The following is a 21,834-nucleotide window of genomic DNA, read 5'->3' as shown; positions in this document are numbered from 1 at the left end:
GTGAACTATTCATTCTTATTTTTTAAATAGGTTGAAATCCTTTATTTGTTTAGGTACTCAAGTTCTCCAGGATTTAGCTATTGGGAGCCCCTCTAAGCTGGTTCCTGGGCCCTTTTAACATGTTCTCATTATTCTCTGGTCATTTTTTTTTTTTAAACCTTCTGGAATGTTCTGACTGGTTTGGCTCAGTGGATAGAGTGTCGGCCTGTGGACTAAAAGGTCCCAGGTTTGATTCCGGTCAAGCGCATGTACCTTGGTTATGGGCACAGTAGGGGGTGTGCAGGAGGCAGCTGATCGATGTTTCTCTCTCATTGATTTTTCTAGCTCTCTATTTCTCTCCCTTCCTCTCTGTCAAAAATCAATAAAATATATGTTTTTAAAAAAACTTTCTGGAATGACAAGATGTTATCTTTCCCTGCCCCAATCCTGAAATTTGATATTTTCCCAAGGAACCTTGAAAACACACACACACAGGGAGAAACCAAGATGGCAACATAGGTAAACACTGGAAATTGCTGCCTCGCAAAACCACTTCAAAAATACAACTAAAAGACAAAATGGACATCATCCAGAACCACAGGAAGGCTGGCTGAGTGAAAATTCTATAACTAGACGGAAAGAAAAAAGCACACTGAGACTCAGAGGAGGTATGGAAGTAAAGTGCAGAGGTACGGAGGTGCACTCAGAAAGGGCTGGCAACTGAGGACGCCATTGTCCTTTTCAATCGGGAGGGAGACACATGCTCCCACTCTGACCTCCAGTTCTGGGTGAGTCTCTGGGGACCCAGATTCATACAGGGAGAAACTGGACTGTCTGGCATCAGGTGGAACTTGAGGGCGACTTTCTCTTAGAGGTGCTTGCAGCAATTACCATGGGGCACTGAGACTTGGGGCCTCTTAGGGCAGGGCTGAGGATCAGCCATAGCTGTTTTCTCCACCCTGTTGATTCCCTGAGACCCCACCCACCCATGCTGTGTGCAGAGGCTTTTGCATATGAATGACCTGGCCCTTTGTAATCTAAAATTACCTAACAAACTGCAGCTGGGTCAGAGAGGCCCAGGACATCCAAGAGAAGGCCCAAGGCCCCACAGCAGCTTGCATTGCTTCACAGCTGGGCCTCAATTGGGCACCTCCTAACCCCAAACAAAGAAGAGGAATCTGCAGATCTCTCCATAGCTCCTGCTGGGTAGCCTCAGGCAGAGGCTAAATTAGCACCTCCTTAGAGATCCAAGAGCCAGTGTACCCAGTGGTCAAAGTGGGACCCTCCAGATTACAACTCCTCAGATCCATAAGGGACACACTCAGGGGGCAGACTCAGTGAGCACCAAAGCCCCACTGAAGCAAGTCTTGCCCCAGAAGGGTGTCTCCAGCACAGAAGTTCTCCCACCATAGACACAGCTGAATCTCACAACTAATTGGCCTGGAGGCCAATTCCTCCCACTGATACCAACAACAATCAAGGCTTAACTACAACAAGACTATGCACAAAGCCCACAAAGGGGTGCACCAAGAGTGTCCACCTCAGGTAATGGGGGAGGCTTAGCCACTGGGTCCTATAGGACACCTAGCACAGAAAGCCACTCTATCAATACAGGAAAGCAGCCAAAATGTGGAGACAAAGAAACAGGTCACAAATGACAGAAATGGAGGAAAGCAAACTACTGGATATAGAAAGGAAAACCATGGTTATAAGGTTTTTCAAGAATTTTCTAGAAACCGCCAATAAATTTAGTGAGACCCTCGATAAATCTAGTGAGACCCTTGAGGATATGAAAAAGGACCAATGAGAAATTAAGCATACACTGACTGAAATAAAGAATATTATACAAATATCCAACAGCAGACTACAGGATCCCAAGAATCAAGTCAAAGATTTGAAATACAAAGAAGCAAAAAACACCCATCCAGAAAAGCAAAAAGAAAAAAGAATCCAAAAATATGAAGGTAGGGTAAGGAGCCTCTGGGACAACTTCAAGCATACCAACATCCAAATTCTGGGGGTGCCAGAAGAAGAAAGAGAGCAAGATATTGAAAACCTATTAGAAGAAATAATGACAGAAAACTTCCCCTACCTGGTGAAAGAAATAGACTTACAAGTCCAGGAAGCACAGAGAACCCCAAACAAAAGGAATCCAAAGAGGACCACACCAAGACACATCATAATTAAAATGCCAAGGGCAAAAGACAAAGAGAGAATCTTAAAAGCAGCAAGAGAAAAACAGTTAGTTACCTACAAGGGAGTACCCATATGATTGTCAGCTGATTTCTCAACAGAAACGATGCAGGTCAGAAGGGAGTAGCAAGAAATATTCAAAGTGATGAATAGTAAGAACCTACAACCAAGATTACTTTATCCAGCAAAGCTATCATTCAGAATTGAAGGTCAGATAAAGAGCTTCACAGACAAGAAAAGGCTAAAGGAGTTCATCACCACCAAACCAGTATTATATGAAATGCTGAAGGGTATTCTTTAAGAAGAGGAAGAAGAAGAAAAAGGTAAAGATAAAAATTATGAACAACAAATAAATATCTAACAAGTGACTCTAAAAATCAAGTGAATAAAAAATCTGATGAACAGAATAAACTGGTGAATATAATAGAAGCAGGGGCATAGAAAGGGAGTGGCTGACAATTCTCGGGGGGACAGGAGTGTGGGGAGTGAGGGAAGAGATTGGACAAAAATCTTACACCTATGGATGAGGACAGTGGAGGGGGTAAGGGCAGAGGGTAGGGTGGGAACCAGGTGGAGGGGAGCTATGGGGGGGAAAAAAAGGAGCATCTGTAATAATCTGAACAATAAAGTTTTAATTAAAAAAAACACTTCTCACACTCTTTCTTCTTCCTTCCTTTATCTATCTATCTATCTATCTATCTATCTATCTATCTATCTATCATCTTTCATCTATCCATCCATTTATCTGTCTAAGACCAGATCAGTCTCTTGGTCCTACAAGGTAGATTTCCTAATCTACACCGCACCAAGTTTCATTCTGATTTTCTCTTTCCCATAACTAACTTTATTCTCACACAGTGAAAAACCTGGTTCCCATTATCTAATACTTGATTATCAGAAAGTCGTTTCAAAATCGCTAACCCACACCACATGAAAAGAAAGCCCGCTAACTACAGTTAAATATTTATTTAAAGTTCTTTTTGTCTTTAGCATGAGGACAAAGCAGTCAAAATACTGTGTTCAAATGTTACAGCGTTGATTTCATTCCTGAATAATTAGGTTATTCAAAACTGTTCTGTTGAAATATTGTTCTGTTAATCTGTTTCTATTCCATCTTAGGGTTTTCCCTATTCCTATTGATCTTATTTATTTTCTCTAAGTATATGAGTCATTAACACAATATACTAAACCAGAACTGTTCAAAAGCTGTGCTCAGAGTAATGTCAGTCCCCCCACCCAGTCTATACTTTTTCTAACCTTCCCATCTCATCCCCATCAATGCCTTGTAGCTAGCCAATCTCAGTAGTCCCTGGTTTATCCTTCTTGTGTTTCATTCTGTACAAATAAGCAGATAGATGCATATTACTTTATTGCCCCTTATTTGTTGCACAAAAGATAGAACACTAAGAATGCAATCAATCCTCCTTTGCACTGTAAAGTATATGTAAGACACCTATGACTTGTGTTCAGTTCTCTTTTGCATTTTCTTGCCATTTCCTGTATATCCCTGATACCCCATGACTAGAGAGCTCATGGAATCCTAAGTTCACTGACGTAAAATGGTATAAACACAATACAGGTGTAGTTTTAAAAAGTGACTTCTGTCCTCTGCTAGACAAGCATTCTTGCCCAAGGATCCCAGAAGAAGCCTCAAGTCAGTGCAGATGGAAAACACCACACCCAAACCCAAGATCCTCGTTCAAGGAACAGTCACTGTCAGCCAGATGTCCTTTCCTATTACTGGAGCTAGGCATCCAGAAGCAAAATAACTAGGGTCTAAAACAGCCGTGGGCAAACTACGGCCCTCGGGCGTTGGAAATGAATAAAACTAAAAAAAAAAAAAAAAAAAAAAAGACCGTACCCTTTTATGTAATGATGTTTACTTTGAGTTTATATTAGTTCACACAAACACTCCATCCATGCTTTTGTTCCGGCCCTCCGGCCCAGTGTAAGAACCCATTGTGGCCCTCGAGTCAGAAAGTTTGCCCACCCCTGGTCTAGACCAAGCAACCTCATGGCTTTGTGTAGGTTACAGATTTAAAAGGAAAGCCAAGCAGGCACTCTCTACACAGGGCCACCACTGCCCCTTCCTACAACTTCGTTTGGCTTGCGGGCGGCCCGGGCTCTGGAGGGAGGCCCCTGGGGGAAGGGCCTAGGCCAGGGGCGGGCACACTTTCTGACTCGAGGGCCACAATGGGTTCTTACACTGGACCGGTGGGCCGGAACAAAAGCGTGGATGGAGTGTTTGTGTGAACTAATATAAATTCAAAGTAAACATCATCACATAAAAGGGTACGGTCTTTTTTTTTTTTTTTTTTTTTTTTAGTTTTATTCATTTCAAACGGCCGGATCCGGCCGCGGGCCATAGTTTGCCCACGGCTGGCCTATGGGGTCTGTGCTTTCCTGGCAGCTAGCAGGCTGCACCTGCTCAGAGCCTACAGGACACACAGTGGAGCTGTTTTTCCTCAGCTTGAATAAGTTAGATTTAGCAGGAAGGGGGAGGGGAAGGAGGAAACAGGAAGAAACAATTACACACCTGTCCATTTACTTCCCAGGAATTCTTCTTCCAAGAACTCATAAGCATTGGAAAAAACTTGAGTGGAATTAATTTCAGTTCCCTTATTAACACAGGCCATTACCACCTCCCACCTTCTGTCCTGGCCTTTATCTAGATCCCGGAGACTTGGCTAATACATTATTGGGACATATGTATAACTCCTTTCTGACAAGACCAGACCAACTTAGTGGGGTCAGTCCTGTTCAGATACAGAATGACTGTTTTCCCATTTGTCTGGCTGTGGACAATGAACTATAGGGATTCTGCTGCTCAGAATCTTCGGAAGCAAGTAGAGGCTGGAAGGACCTCCTCTGACCCCCGGCCATCTGTAGGAATTGGTTATGGATAGTTCAAGAGGCCCGGAAAACCCCTGGCTATGAATTCCAGACCTGGTCACACCATCCTAGGGCCCTTCCGGGTTCAGCCAAGGAGCTGGTCATTGTGAACGGCAGGTCTCCCATCAGCCTGAGCTTCTCGGACCTGCCCCAGCACCCAGTCCTCACCACTGTAAAGAAGAGCATGCTCTCGCACTGAGGCACCAGGCCACCAGCGTGGATGGATGCCCTGTCTCCTGTGTCAAATGGTGAAAACCCACCAGCAGTCCCCACCTCAGGGGAGACCCCTTATTCCCCTGCCTGCTGCTCAGAGGCTGTGGGATATGGTACAAAAGGAGCCAAATTTAGGGTTAGAGTCCCTGCAACTCTGTTGATTTGGGTCAGTTCACAAAGATGACTCTCATTGTCAATGGCCTGGCCTGTACAACAGGGACCTGATAATAGAGATTTCTCTCTTGCAAGGTTTTGGCAAACATTTAGTAAAATAACAGTGATTAATACGTGTTTTAGAAATTTAAAAATGTTCTTTAAAAACTCTGACTGCCTCTCCACAAAGCAAACGATGGCAGACGGTTTATTCCAAAAGTGCAGGCAGGGGCAGCAGCCCCAAGAATGCTGCAAGCCCACCCCCAGGAGTTTATCTGACTGTGTGTCAGCACAGAAAGGGTTAGAAAGAGGTAACTGCCTTCCAAATTGCCATCCAGATGGGCAGGAAAGAAAAATGCAGCACTTAGGCAGAGAGAGTTCAGTGTGACCTGGGATATTGAGAGAAATCTTAATGAGGAAGTGGCATGCAAACTGCGCCTTGAAGGGAGACCAGGTGTGGGCAGGAAGAGAGAGAAAAGGGAAGTCATTCCCTGCATTTGGTATCATCTTCTGGGTAAATCAGGATATAATAAATGTGTCGGTATTTTTTAGTTGGAGTATTAACTATTTCTCAGAAGTAGCTTTTTATCATGGTGAAAGGCCATTGTCTTTAACGATGTCTAGAGGTGGTAGAGAAGTTGCAGAGGCCACACACTGCCCAGCCAGAGTGAACCTCATCCTGGATTCAGCCGTCACAAGGCTGTGCAGCTCTGTAGCCCCTCTGGCCTGTGGAGAAATGTATGCTATGGGGCCAGGCAAAGATCCAAGTAGAGTTAGAGGGGGCTCGTGTTTCATGAGCACCTACCGGGTGCCAGCGATGCACTGAGCTCCTCCAGGCTTTGGTGTTATCATCGGCATTTTACTGGTGTGGGAAGTAAAGCCTTAGAGAGAAGTTCAGCAACATATTACATAGCCAGGAGTTTAACTCTTTGTAAATAAATGAGAACAAACACTTGCAGGTGCTTTTATTTTGTGGGTCTGCTTTGCATTACTCAGGTGTCTCCATGGAAGCCATTCTGAAACTCTTTGGAGAATACTTCTTTAAATTCTGTAAGAAGTCTGGCTATGACAGGATGTTACGAACACTGGGAGGAGATCTCACGGAGTTTATTGAAAATCTAGATGCCCTCCACAGTTACCTTGCACTTTCTTATCGGGTAAGGCGACCTGAGGCTGGTCTTGGTGGTCCAGAGAAGAAGTGCCTGTAGGCATTCCGGGTCATCCGGGGCCATCTCCCTGCCTCCCCCAAAAGCAGGCAGTTGCAAGGGGCCTGCAGAATCCTTGGTACCTGGTGTCAGTGGACTGAAGAGTTTTCTTGGGAAAGGAATGGAAAATGTGTACCTGCTGACCACTTTTATAAAACAGTCAACCCTAAAAGAAGGGCAAGCTAGAGAGGTCAGCTTTGTGGTGGAGGATGACCTGTTTAACGGGGCTGGTGTGGGTTTGGAATTAAGTCTAGAAGATTGATCACCACGGAACTAAGGCTGGGTTAACAGCCAGGTTTCAGTGGATTTGCAAAATCTCTCCTCAGGTTTCCTGGCCTTGATGGAGCTGATAAAAAGCTTCTGTAGCCAGATTCATTTATTCATGTATCAGAAGGAAAGACTTGGCAGGGCCAAGAGCCGGAATCGGACACTGTCCAACTCTGATTAACCCATGGAGTGACTGCCTGAGGTTTTAGCAAACCAGTTTCCCTATTGGGGAGTGTCCTTCTGGAGTTCATGCCTTGGTTTTCTTGTTTGTAGAGATCATTGAAAATTCAAACACTTAGACTCCCTTTTCTGTGTTAGAAAATAAAATGTTTTAATGAAAACACAAAGCAACATTTACACATACCATAATAATAGTTCATTATTTTATATTAGTTTATATTTATTTTAGGGCCCTTTATAGTTTATCATTTTTGTATTTAATGCTTATCACCACCTTTGAAGGACTGTCGTGAGGATGAAATGAGATAATGTATGCTAAAATGTCATGAATCATAGTGCACCCTTACAGATGTTAAAAGGGAAAAGTATTATTTCCTCCAGTTTCCAGAGAGGGAATAAGAGGCTTAGAAACCTTAATTGACTTCTAGTAGGATGAGTAGCTGGCTCTGTCTTGTTGTTACAATGTGAACAACTCAAGAATGGAGACAGTCCCCAGCTGGTGTGGCTCAGTGGTTGAGCATTGACCTATGAACCAGAAGGTCATGGTTTGATTCCAAGCCAAGGCACATGCCTGGTTGCAGCCTCAATTCCCAGTGGGGTGCAGGCAGGAGGCAGCTGATCAGTGATTCTCTCTCATCATTGATGTTTCTGTCTTTCTCCCTTCCTCTCTGAAATAAATACATATCTTATATAATAAAAGCCCAGTGACCGAACAGTGGAACAACCAGTTAACCAGTTGCTATGACACGCACTGACCACGGGGGGGGGGGGGGACAGATGCTCAACGCAGGAGCTGCCTCCTGGTGATCAGTGCGCTACCACAGTGGGAGTGCAGCTCAGCTGACTGGGATGAGCGGCTGCTCCCACTGAGAACCCGGGGCCCATTGGCAGGAACCCAGGCTGCGATCTTTGCCTCCTCACCCCAGGCTCCTCCTCCTTGCTACCTGCCACCTCCTCCGGAAGCCCACAGGCCGCGCAGTGCTGCTGCAGGGCTGGCAGAGCTGACCCCAGAGGTTGGGAGGCAGGTTCGTGGCCTGGCCACCGTGGGACTGAGGCCTACTCTGCCACCTCTCAATGCTATTGTCCCTGGGCCTGACCCTGACCAGGCCCCCTGGAGAGGTGAGTGCTCCGGCTCGACGGAAGATGCCGGACCAGGGAGCAGCTGCTCAGAGGGCAGGTCCACAGCTGCTCGGCTGACCTGGATGAGCGGTGCTCCCACAGCAGGCTGATCCCCACAGGCCACACACACCCCCACCAGTGCACAAATCCCATGCACCAGGCCTCTAGAATATACATACAGATTAGAGAGAGTGAAAGGATCCCTGGCTAGGAGGTCAGACACTGCCACTTCCTGGCTGGTGATTCCAGACAAGTTAGTTGCCCTCTCTGGACCTCAATTTTTTCACATATTTTTATTGAATAAATATGTATTCAGCACCTATTTTGTGCCAAGCACTTTCTTAGACATTACACACAGTGAAAAAATAGAATAAATAGTGGGGGGAGAATCCTACCTCATAGTGATGTCTTGATTAAAGAGATAACATGTGGAAGTCCCCAGCATTGTAATCAGGCCAGAAGGAGTATTCCATTTTTAATGACTTTCTTCCTTCCCCTTCCTTTTCTCTTCAGTCAATATAGCTAGTTTTAAAATTCTGATAATTTATATGGTAACTTACTGTCAAATTTCTTAGCTAAAACTCTACAATTAGAATATAAAAAAGTATAGTTAGACCCTTTTAATAATCTTTCATAATACTTTTTAATATCATATCTTTCATCTGAAAATTTGGCTAATACTTTATGCCACAGTCCTGGAGAACATAGTAACATGTTCGCCCATTTATTCATTATATCAAAAACATTATGGAATATATTTTATGTTCCATATATTGTTCTCAGCATGTTACTGTCACTAATACGATAAGAAGGAAAGGCATCGAGGCTCTGGAATCCCCAAGTCTACTGTTTCTATACCCATTTCTGCTACCTTTCCTCTGGTAGTTATTCCTTCATATGTCAAAACCAATGCTAAAGAAGCAGTTCATAGACATTCTCTAGGGGTAAGTGAGGATATTTTGCATAAGATAAATAAAATACATAAATGTTGCCATATGCAAGCTGAAATAAAATACATGGCAATGATAACTGATAGCTATATAGTGCTGCTTTATACTCAGCAAAATATTATCGATTGTCTTTTTAGGTAAAAGTAAAATAATGTCAGCTTTTCTTTATGGTTGTCTCTAATAATTTGGCAGTCCCTTACAGGCATTCATTTTCTGGTTATAACTGTAGTTAACTTTTACTGAGTGCTAATTATGAGGCAGGTATTGGGCTAATTTATAAACATTGAATTATCCTCTTAACCCCTAAGATTAGATACCTTTACTTTTCCCACTACACAGACGAGAAAATTGATGTCCATAATGGTCAAGTAGCTGTTCTAAATCGCCCAGGTTGTGGTCGCTGAGCTAGTACCCAAATCCAGGTGTGCCGACCCCAAAAACCATGCTCCGGTTGGCTTCGTATCACTTTCTCTTTGCTCTGATTCTCCACTTCCATAAAGCCCCGTTTTAATAAAAAAATAACAGTATAGTTATGTTATTCAGAGCATTGGAGCCACTGATCAGAAGAATTGAAAGCTCAAACTTTGAGAAGTATCTCTGGGAAGTGGCCTAGGCTGGGAACGAGACGTGAGTGGGGAAACAGTCACAGGAGTGAGTCTATTTTTAAATTAGTCCTTCTATACTCCTTTATTTTCCCCACTATGCAGGGTTTGGATATAATTTTTTAAAAAGTAACTTTTAATTTCCTGTTTTATCACATAATTTTATATGTGATACTTCAAATCTTTTTTATATTCTGTCAAGATACAAACACACACACATACATACATGCACTATCTCTATGTAAATACTTTTGGAAAGATAAAATAATTATTTTGGGGAAAACTTCTCATTTTAACTGACAACTCTCCCAACATACACACACGCACACACACACACACACACACACACACACACACACACACCTCCCACACATCCACTCCACCATGGGAGATAGAGAAGATCTCAGAAAGAATGCACCCCAATCTGTTCCTTCACTCAGACCAAAAGCTGTGAGCCAGGTGCTGAGCTGCCTGCTCATCAAGCAGGGACCCTCTCCCCCGACAGAGTCCTCACCTCCTGACATTCCTCTAACGTGACATGGTGCGTTCTTGGAGAAAGATGATCTCTGCTGATGTATCCTTGATGTTTCAAATGTGAAAATTTTCGCTACACAGGACATTATTCTTCCAGAACAAGAAATAAACTCTTCTCCACTTGCAAATTCCTCTGAGCCCCTGACCTTTCTGAGAGTGAAGATATCCATGGTAACTTGGTCACAAACCAAGCAGGCAACCCTTGGAGTGAGGGGGAAAGCAGCACGATAGCTGGGAAGGCTTTGTGAGGGTCAAAATGTTGTGCCTTTATGAATTTAGTTTCAGTTGCCCGAAGCCTCAGTTTCCTCCTCTTTGAAATGAAGGTCATACTTGCGTATGTAGTTGTTAGGGGGTTAGTTATCATATACATTCCTGACATATAGGGACCATGGTAGATTTTGTTTTAGTATGAGGAGGGGGGTTGGAATATAGTTCTGTGTGCTGTAATGGATAAGTACTTTTGGTTCACAAAGCCTTAGGAAGCATAATTTAAACAACTTGCATTCACTGGGAAAAACATGCTGTGTCTTTTAATTAGGAGATGAATGCACCATCGTTTCGTTTGGAGAAAGGAGCCGACGAGAAAATGCTTCTCCATTACTACTCTGACAGAAGTGGTCTGTGCCACATTGTGCCAGGTATGGGGACAGCTGAACCCGTCGCACAGCTACGAGGTCTCGGGGGCTTTCCCCACTAATTCTCCAGGTGGCTCAGAGCCAGCTGTGGGCAGGAAGTTACACTCCATCTCTTCCAGTGTCTGACGCTTTGCCACCTTGACCATTATTCCCAAAGTTCTGAGTCTTTAAAATAAATTTTCAAAGTGCCAAAAAAGGAATAATTTTCACTTTTATTTCAACATTGAAAATTAGGCTGGTTTTTACATAGTTGTAATAATTCTGCATATATTCTTTTGTATCAACTTTTTTTTGTATTCAGCATTATAGAAAAATCATCCTCCCATGTTCGTACAGTCTGCAAAACCACCATCTATGGATGGGGTTTGTGCATCTCCAATATTCAACATTGTAATTAACCAATCCCCTATTTTTGATATTTTAGTTGATACCATTGTTACTATTGTAAACAGTACTGTGATGAACATCTTCAGGCATGCTTTTATCTTTTTTATATAACCCTGGGTTAGATTCCCAGAGGAACACTTTAAAAACATGATCCTTAATGCTTTTACAATGAATTTTGATTACATTATTTCCAGAGTTCATTTAATAAGTTAAATACTTCCTTGAAATAAACCAACACACAAAAGATGCTTAATTTAGAGTGGCAGGGATATACTTGTATAGTCATGTATAGTTTAAGCCATGTATAGCTTAAATCTCTGTAAAGTTATTTTATTTTTTAATTTTATTAATATCTCATATGCTGCTTGTCTTGAGGCAAGGCACAGACTTGGTGAACTCTGGAATATTCATCAGAAGTTGTATAACTTGATTATTATTTTTTTTTGCTGACACACTGCCTTCTGCCATCCCTCATTAATAGGTGTTCTTCTGCTGGCTACAGGTATCATTGAAGCTGTGGCCAAAGACTTCTTCAACATTGATGTGTCCATGGATATACTTGACATGAATAAGGAAGCGGAGAGGACAGGGAAGATGGAGCACGTTGTGTTTCTGATTGTGCAGAAGCCTCACAGACAGATAAGAAGAGCAAAGCCAAATAGGTTACAAAATGGTCAGGACATCCAGAGAGACCAAGAGGTACTGGGTTTGCTGTGTCCTCAGAAAGCATAGTCCCTCCTAGTGGGAGAGTCAACTGCACCTTCTACTAGTGGATTAAGGCAGGGTTTCTCATTCTTAGCTAGTGACATTCTGGACTAAATAATTCTTTGTTGTGATGGACTCTCCTGTGCAGTATAGGATGTTTAGCATCACCTCAGGTCTCTACCAATTAGATGCTAGCAGCACCCTGCCCCCCAATTGTGGCAATCAAAAATATCTTTAAGCATTGCCAAATGTCCCCAGCTAGGGGTATGGGACAAAATCACTCCTAGGTGACCCTCTTGTTTAAGGTAACCTAAATATGTGTTGGGAAGTTTTCTGGGGTATACCTTAGCCTGGAAAATTTTCACCTATAGAAATACTAATATAAAGGTTTTGAAATCTGACCCTGTGGCTTATTTTGCAACCTTTTTGAAATAAACTGACCTTTCAAGTCCTTAGTGCCCATTTATGCAGCTGGGACCAGTCAGGGGTCTGGAGTGAACTCATGATCCTGTAGTTGGCTACCTCAGTTGTGACTTACAGATGTTCTGTTATCTCTTAGGCACCACATATATTAGATGCACAGCTCTGTATCCACATAGCTTGTACAAACATCCAGATAAGCCTGTGATTCCTGGAGCACACAGTGTTTATATCTTACAGCAAAGCCCACCTCAAGTCTGTTCACTGCAGAATCTACAACCATGGGAAGAGAAGATGACCATGTGTGATTTCCTGCCAGCCCACTCTTATAAAAGGTTTTTGCTGCCTTTGAGAGAGAACCAGCCTGAGGATTAATTATATAAAAATCTCAGGGCTTACAAAGTCTTGGTAGGATTGACCTTGCAGCTCTTGCTGTTCCTGTGGCCCCAATCACAGCAAATGGGGCTTGTGCATCTCCAGTTCCATGACCAGCCATGTGACCAGGCGCACATGCTTCTCTCCCTGTCACTGCAGGCCCTCCAGGCAGCTTTCCGAAGGATGAAGGAGAAATATTTGAGTATCTCTGTTTGCCCTGTGAAGAAATCTCGCTGGGAAGTTGTGAGAAGTATAGTCATGTTTGGAAAAGGTGAGTGGGCTATTTATTCTTCCAACCTTGGCTCCCAAGAGTGATTGCACACAAAAGGGCAAAGTCCTCAATGATTGTTATGTCCCTGATTCTGCAGAATTTGGATTTGGCTGGTATGGTTTTTAAATTTAAAATGTCAGATTCTAACTTGCCTCCCTTTGCCCCCTTGATTTGTGCTGGGTGACATGGAGATCCAGTTTCCCCTGTAGTCAGAGAGGCTTGGAATCAGCCCTACTGGGTGACTGTGCTGAAGAGAAGGAAGATGAGTACTGACATATTATCAAGAACAATGAATTGTCCATGGCTCCTCAGGCCTCCTGCACTGGCACGCATTTCTGGCCTAGCAGTCTGTGATTAATAAGCATGGTGTCCAGTAATGCAAAGGACACTGAATCAAGAGGCAAGAGACCAGATTTCTGGCTCTGTCCCTGGGGAGCTGTGTAATCTTGAACAAGGTCCTTCATCTTCCATCTGAAAAGTGAAGGCAGTAGTCTCTCTGCTGGCTGGTCTCAGGATCAGCACCTAATGCCTGAATCAGAATAAGGGTTCTGACTCACCAGGAGAAGGGAGCTAGCGTGTCCTCATCAAGTCCCCCTGGATCATGATGACATGCATCTGGGAGAAGGTCTGCAGGGCTCAAAGGGCTGCATTTTAAGTCCCTCAAGCCATGGCAAGCTACTCAAACACACAATTGACATCCTTTGTCTAGGACATTTTCATATCAATAAGGCTCCATTTAGAATCTCTACCCTCTGCCAAATAGGGCTGTTGGTTAAATTTTAATGTGTCACCCAAAACTGTCAGTCTCAAAAGCTCCATGGCAAATGTCCCCGACGCTGGGCCCGGCACACACACTCTGCTCTGTGAGCTCATTGTCTGGCTGTCACTGTCTCAATGCAGACTCTGTTTTCATGGCGAGACATAATTGGCCTAGAAACTCTTCAGCGGCAGGCAGAAACTTGGCGGGGGCAGGGGCACTTCTCAACCTGGTAGCAAGTTTTCCGTTTGTTTTAATTTGGAAGAGGAATTGCCATGGCCATCTGGAGATGCGGAGGGAGCGTGCAGAAGAGTGGGGACTGCACTTTGCCTGGGAAACATTTAAGATCCTCTCCTGAGCGCCACTCTGTGCCAGGTTGGTGGCGCCAGTGGTCTGTGAACAGGACTCTTCTTCTGTTTTTACACCCAGGGCATCTCCTGGACGCCTTTGTGCCGCTTTATCCCGAGCAGCTCTGGATTGAAGTTAAGACATTCTGCAATGCTTTTCCTTTCCACGTCGTATTTGATGAATCAGTAAGGGGCCCTTTTTCTCTGGAGCTTGGATTGGGGATACTCTGGGGACCTGAGCATGTTGTATAGTCATTCTGGCTGGTAGTGACTTTTAAGTTCTTGAAGAGTGCCCAGGGTTTGGGAGAGCAGGACTTAGCTGCATAGGACCATTGACTTCCTTTTCATTGTGGCAGCCCCCAGAAACCAGATGCAGAATCTTCTTGGTAAATATGGGAGGAAGAAGCGCTAAGAGATCTGAACTAGTGATTGCATAAGAAAGTTTGCCACTAGAGAAAAAGGAAGTGACACTAAAATTCACAATCCCAAGAAATAAGGGAACGCTGTCATTAGCAATGGCAGAGGAATTCTAAATGTGACCACTCATCAACCTTATGCCTCCATGGGTGTGCCAATCCGACTTTACTTTCTGCAACTTGAAGGTGGGAAGAGGTCAGTGGCATAAGTTGGCCACTGTGGGTGTTGTGAGAATGACCATTAACAAGTAATGTTTGTTCATTTTCAATTTCCTTGGATAAAACATATGTCAACTAAATTGATTATGAACTCATTAAAAGGCCAATTAGACAAAGTAAATTTGACTCAAAAGATTAGTTAACATGCTATCAGCCATTGTGACTCTCTGTTATTTATTTGAATGCATAAATATGCTAAATCACCACTTATGAGTGAACTTCTGGTTACAGAGACTATGGCATTTAATCACTTGAGGATCATCTATGCTTGCAAAGAATTTATCTAATTGAGGAAATCAAACACCCCATAAGAACTAACTAGGAAATTATAACGCAATATACCTCGGTTTTCCCTAATGTCCTTAGGATATTATTATTGCTACTATTAATATTTTAAATTCTGATTTACTCTTAAAAATCCATTTATCTTTAAGTTTTGGGAATAGAATAACAGAAAATTTAATAATACTAATTCATAAGGTTAGGTTGATTTCTATAGCCTCCCAAAGTCCCCATGGTGATAAAGCTAAGTATGCTTGGACAGCTGGTACTAAGCACTGGGCATTTCATGTAAAGGGTACTCACCTTGCTTCTTCCTTCTGTGTGTTCCCTGGACCCAGCCTGCATATCAGGTCCAATGCGATATAATTTGCTAGTTTCTTTATTAATTAATTCTAAACAGAGGAAGAGAGAGAAGTCTCACAGAGCTAGGGAAGCACTATTAGCCCAATTGAGAGCTTTAACTTCTGTTTCTTGTTAGTCAAAGATATGCTTCTGAGCACTTCAATACTATTGTTTTCTCTTTCAGAGATTAGCTGCGGATTTGAGTTTTAAAATAACATTTGTTACTTCCCTGGTGTTTATTCTATTATTGACCCCCCCTCCCCCATGCCCCCCCTCTCCCCCCCCCGGCCAGTGAGTCACACAGAATGGCCAGAAAGATATTTCTAAGGGAACGTTAGTGGTGCGGGTTGCTTTCCATTCCTTAGTCTTACATCTGTCCTCTGTGCATAGCTGAGGGTCAAGCAAATGGGAGTGAATATTCAGAAGTATGTCCCAGGACTCCAAACACAGAAGATTCGATTAGATGAATATTTCTCCATCATTCATCCTCAAGTTACCTTCAACATTTCCAGCATCTGCAAATTTATCAACAGTCAATTTGTCCTGAAGGCACGGAGAGAAATGATGCCTGAAGCATGGAAACGTCAACCCACGCTCAAACTCCGAGGTAGTAACTCCCCCTCCCCCTTGCTCTCCGCTGTTAGGGAGATTGGTTAGAAATGAAAGAGGCAGAGCCTTCCAATTTCCTGAAAAAAGTTGGATAAAAAGTGGGACAGGGAATGCATTCAGAACAGTTACTTTTCTTACATTTCTATTTGGCTTGATCTGTAAGCAATATATTTTATTTCTTCAATCAATTCTGGTTTAGACACAAATGGACACTATATATCATCCTACTATAAAAAATACAGACATTAAATTAGTACCAGTAGTACCATGTGCATTATATGGCATGTTTTATAAAATATTAAAATATATTTTATTTTATATAAAATGAAATTGTGGCCTCTGTTACCAAAATTTTTAGAGTGCACATGGTACTATTGGTACTAATTTAACATCTGTATTTTGTATAATAACCTGATCATTTGACCTATAGTTAATAGGGCACACATTTTGCTTTCATTTTAGTTTCTTTGTGATAAATTTTGCATAACATAAATACAGCAAATCAGACATTTAAAAAGCTACTACAAAGATTAAAGAAAGTATCAAATTCAATTCAAACTAGAGTAAATAAAGACACAAAAAACATAAAAGTTCTAAAATATGGCAACAATGACATGAAATGGGGGGGGTAGGTGTAAAAATGTATCAACTGCTCTACGTAAATAAACTGCTATACGTAAAGAATGGAACACATAAACCTCATTGGAAGCCACAAACCAACAACTTATAAAAGATATACCAAAAAAAAAGAGATATGAACAAAAAGGCTCTATTGAAAATAAACAGACAAAAAGGACATAAAGGAAGAGGTTAAGGGGGGAGGGAAAGGAACAGAGGAGAACTATAAAAACAGCCAAGACAATTAATAAAACGGTAATAAGCACATGCTTGTCAATAATTACTTTAAATGTAAAGGGATTAAATGTTCCAATAAAATGGCATAGTTAAGGTGGCTGAATGAATTAAGAAAAGTGACCCATTATATATTGCCTACAAGAGACTCACTTCAAATCAAAAGACACATACAGACTGAGAGTGAACAAATAGAAAAAGATATTCCATGCAAATAGAAACAAAAAGAAAGCTGAAGTAGCAATACTTACATCAGACAAAATAGACTTTAAAACAAAAGTGGAATCGCTAGGTCTTATGATAATTCTGTTTCTAATTTATTGAGGAATTGCCATATTGTTTTCCAAAACTGCTGTACATTTTAAATTTCCATATGGAGTGCACAAGAATCCCAATTACTCCACATCCTCATGACCACTTGTTATCTCCTGCTTTTTTGTTTTCTGTTTGTTTGTTTTTTATAATTGCTATTCTAATGGATTTTAACTGGTATCTCATTATGGTTTTGATTTTCATTTCCCTAATGGTTGAGCATGTTCTAAAATATTTTTTAATTGATTTCAGAGAGGAAGAAAGAAGGAGAGAGAGATAGAAACATCAATGATGAGAGAGAATCATTGATCAGCTGCCTCCTGCACACCCCATACTGGGGATTGAGTCCACAACCTAGGCATGTGCCTTGACCAGGAATTGAACTGTGACCTCCTGGTTCATAGGTAGATGCTCAACCACTGAGCTACACCACCCAGGCTGATTGAGCATTTTTAATGTGTGTATTGGCCATTTGTATATATGTTTTTAGAGAAATGTCTATTCAGATCCTTTGCTCATTTTTTAATTATTTTGTCTTTCTGTTGTTGAGTTGTAGGAGTTCGCTAAATATCAGAAATATGATTTGCAAGTATTTTCTTCTTTTCCATTGGGGGGGAGGCATTTCACTCTGTTGACTGAGTCCTTTGATGCTCAGATGTTTTACATTTTGATGTGATCCAACTTATCTAGTTTTTTCTTGTATTGACTGTGCTTTTGGTGTCACATAGAAGAAATCATTGCCAAATCCAACGTCACTCAGGTCTTCTGTGCTTTCTTCTAAGAGTTTTATCGTTTTACCTCTTACATTAGATATTCTGAGTTAATTTTTATATACGGTGTGAGAGAGGACACATTTTGAGCTGTCTTTTTGTTAAACTTGTAGTTAGGTGTTCTCGGTATAAAGAGTAGAGATTCCGGGGAGGAAAATGATGTGCTCTGGGAATCCCAAATGAGTTGTAGAGTGATGGGTGATGAGGCTGCAAGATGAGGACCTGAGCTCTATTGTGCAGTTGGGAACGTTTTTAAGTGTCTGCCATGTCCAGATTTGAGGTTTAGGATGAGCACTCAGGAGGCGTCTGAAGGATGGCCCAGAGAGCAGGGAATTGGAGCACTGGAGGCCAGGTGGAGGCTGCCACTGGAGAACAGGTGGGAAGCTTTAAAGCACTGAGTGCACTCTGGCAGTGGCACTGGGCGGTGATCAGGGAACAGAGGCGCAACATAATTAAGGCAGAAATTGGTGACTGGGTGTAGGAGTTGAAAACGAGTACTTAGGATAATTATTAATTTTCTTGCTTGGGTAACTGGATGATGAAGGTGATTAACGGAGAAAAGATATGATGTAAACTTGAGAGCAGAAACTTTCATCAGTTTGAGTCACTGCTACATTCTCAATGTCTAAGACCACGTGCCTGGCTCATAGCAGGGACTAAGTGCATATGTTATGAAAGAATTAATAAAGAAAGAGAAGATGGGCAGAGGGGATAAAAGGTGAATTCAGTGATATCTATGTATATAAATACTTAATAGGTATTTTAAAAATCACTGTTAATGGGAGTGTAAATTGTCACAATCTCTTTAGAGGGCAATTTAGCAATATGTATCAAAGCCTTAAAATGAACATATTCTTTGTTTCAGGAATTTAATGTATAAAAATATATCCTTTAACATAATAGCCATAATTGTACACAATGAGTTACTTTAAGTTACTTTCTCATTGAATGTTGTTTAGATCAGTAAACAAGATGGAATATAATCAATTCTAGCTTATTGCTTAAATGTCATATAAGTGTAGCCAGCAAAAAAGATGCATATCTACATTTAATAACATGGTAGAATATCTATTATATATTTTAAATGAAAAATGCAGATTACAAAAAGAAGATGCCAGATAACTCTTTTTTGGGGGGCGGGGGAGGGCTTATAAAAATATATATTACATAAAGTACTATGCAGCTATAAAAAAAAGGATTTCTTACCCTTTGAGACAGCATGGAGGGTATTATGCTAGACAAAATAAGCCAGTCAGAGAAAGACAAGTATCACATGATCTCACTCATGCGTGGAATCTAATGAACAAAATAAACTGATGAATAAAATAGATGCAGAGACATAGAAGCATGGACCAGATTGATGAATCTCAGAGGAAAGTGAGTGGTGGGGGAGGTGGGGATAGATTAACCAAAGAACTTATATGCATACTAGAGGCCCAGTGCATGAAATTTGTGCACTCAGGGGGGGTCCCTCAACCTGGCCTGTGCCCTCTCATAGTCCAGGAGCCCTCAGGGGACATCCGACTGACAGCTTAGGCCCAATCCCCCTGGGAGCCTAAGCTGTCAGTCAGACATCCTTAGTGCTGCTGCAAAGGTGGGGAGGCTCCTGCCACTGCCACTGTGCTCGACAGCCATGAGCCTGGCTTCTGGCTGAGCAGTGCTCCCCCTGTGGGATTGGGCCAAAACCAGCTCCGACATCCCCTGAGGAGTCCTGGATTGCAACAGGGCGCAGGCCAGGCAAGGGACCCCACCAGTGCACGATTGAGGTCCGGAGAAACGCGGGAGGTTGGCCAGCTGGGGAGGGCTCCAGGGCATGTCCAGCCCCTCTTGCTCAGTCCCGATTGGCCAGACCCCAGCAGCAAGCTAACCTACCAGTCAGAGTGTCTGCCCCCTGGTGGTCAGTGCATGTCATAATGAGCAGTTGAGCCACCTTAACATATCATTAGCATATTACGCTTTGATTGGTTGAACGGCCGACTGGTTGACCGGACACTTAGCATATTAGGCTTTTATTATATAGGATATGCATAACCCATGGACACAGATAATAGTGTGGTGAAGGTCTGGTTAAGGGGTTGTGGGGGTGGATGGGTAAGAGGTAGAGAGGGTCAATGGGAGAAAAAAAGGGGACATCTATAGTACCTTCAACAATAAAGAATCAAAATTTAAAGAATAAGAGCCCTTGCCTGTTTGGCTCAGTGGTTATAGCTTCAGCCATTGAACCTGGGTTGCAGGCTCAATCCCCGGCCCTGGTTGGGGTGCATGTAGGAGGCAATCAATCAATGTGTCTCTCTCATATTGATGTTTCTCTCTGTGTCTCTCTCCTTCCCTTCCACTCTCTAAAAATCAATGGAAAAAAAAGATCCTTGGGTGAGGATTAACAAAAAAAAATAATAATAATAATAAAAGTAAAAATAAATAAATAATAATAAAATAAATAAAAGCAGACCTGTACTGCAAAATATTAACAGTAATTATGTGGTGAAATTCTAAGCAAATTTTTGTCTTCCACATTTTCCTTTTTTTGCAGTGGATGCACATTACTTTTATACTAAAACAATAAGCATATATATTTTTAAAGAAATGTGCATATTGAGTCTGGGAAGCAAGGTTTCCTCTGGAAATACAGACTCATTGTCAGCACGGTATAGATGAAGTTGTGGAATGCTAAAAGAGAAGACTACCAAGACAGAACCCTGGGGAACACCAACATTTAACGAATGAGCAACAACAACAAGCCTAAAGGAACAATTGAGAGAAGTAGGGAAACCTCAGGGAGAAAGCAGGGTCAGGGGGATAGCCTGCTTCACACCAGCAAACAGCAGGTTGGCTGAGGAAGGGAAAGACTGGCAGACTTGTGTAGGAGCAGGTGTTTGGAGGCCATGTAGAGACGGGGAGATGAATAAATGGAGGCAGGAAGTATAGATAACTTTCAGGAAATTTGACTAAAATGGAAGGAGTGAGCCTGTGCCCTGGCTAGGAAGGCTCACTGTGTGGTGATGGTCTGGGAGCCAGGTCCTCTCCTGTTGGTGACTGGCCTTCTTGTCACTTTCTCTCTGTGATGGCAAGGCCAGATGATCTGGATGGAGTCCGTGCGGTGCATGATATACCTGTGCTCCCCGAAGCTCCGCAGCCTGCAGGAGCTGGAGGAACACCAGATGCATCTTTCTGACCTCGCCCCCCACGACACCACCAGGGATCTCATCCTGCTGAACCAGCAGCGACTGGCTGAGATGGAGCTGTCCACCCAGTTGGAGAGGAAGAAGGAAGAGCTGAGGGTCCTCTCTAAACACTTGGCCATAGAAAAGAAGAAAACAGAGACCTTGCTTTATGCCATGCTACCTGAACATGTGGCCAACCAGCTGAAGGAAGGCAAAAAGGTGGATGCAGGTAAGGCCCTCCCTTCCTGTCACAGGACCTCCGGGTGTGAGGCAGTGTGCCTTAGTGGTTAAGGGTATAGGATCTGAAACCAGGCAGATCTGGATTTGAATTCTGGCTCCATAGCTTCTGAGCAATGTGATCTTGGGTTATATATCCTCCGTTTTCTCCTGTCTACTTTTGAGAATAATAAAAGTAATACAGAAGTGAAATAGGGATTAAATAAAAATGCCTGTCAGCTATACCAGCATATATAGTGTTCCCCAGAAATTTAAAGCTGCATCCGAAGACTGGCCTTTGCTCAGTGGCCATGAATAGAGTTCTTCACTATGATTGGAAATTAGACACCTAAGCATTAAATCACGGGGTGCTTCTTGGGGCCCTTCTGGGAGAGCAAGCTATTTCTGGAAGGAAGGATCTTATGTTCACTCTGAACTTTCCATTTGTAGTGGGCATGTATTCATTCACCA

The 21,834-nt window shown here is 42.5% G+C and overlaps 1 protein-coding gene across 1 annotated transcript in view; it reads left to right on the top strand.

Moving 5' to 3' along the window:
* LOC118650478 (guanylate cyclase soluble subunit beta-2-like) overlaps positions 1–21,834 on the top strand; it is an 88,555-nt gene that overhangs the window by 30,039 nt on the left and 36,682 nt on the right. Inside the window, exons 4-10 of the mRNA XM_036298920.1 lie at positions 6,427–6,587; positions 10,826–10,925; positions 11,812–12,008; positions 12,969–13,080; positions 14,267–14,370; positions 15,834–16,050; positions 21,056–21,376. Of these exons, the coding sequence (XP_036154813.1) occupies positions 6,427–6,587; positions 10,826–10,925; positions 11,812–12,008; positions 12,969–13,080; positions 14,267–14,370; positions 15,834–16,050; positions 21,056–21,376 (1,212 nt within the window). The remainder of the gene's footprint in view (positions 1–6,426; positions 6,588–10,825; positions 10,926–11,811; positions 12,009–12,968; positions 13,081–14,266; positions 14,371–15,833; positions 16,051–21,055; positions 21,377–21,834) is intronic.

The sequence above is a fragment of the Myotis myotis genome, unplaced genomic scaffold (assembly GCF_014108235.1).
Source record: "Myotis myotis isolate mMyoMyo1 unplaced genomic scaffold, mMyoMyo1.p scaffold_m19_p_3, whole genome shotgun sequence".
NCBI lineage: Eukaryota > Metazoa > Chordata > Mammalia > Chiroptera > Vespertilionidae > Myotis > Myotis myotis.
This window is presented reverse-complemented; position numbering and strand designations above follow the sequence as displayed.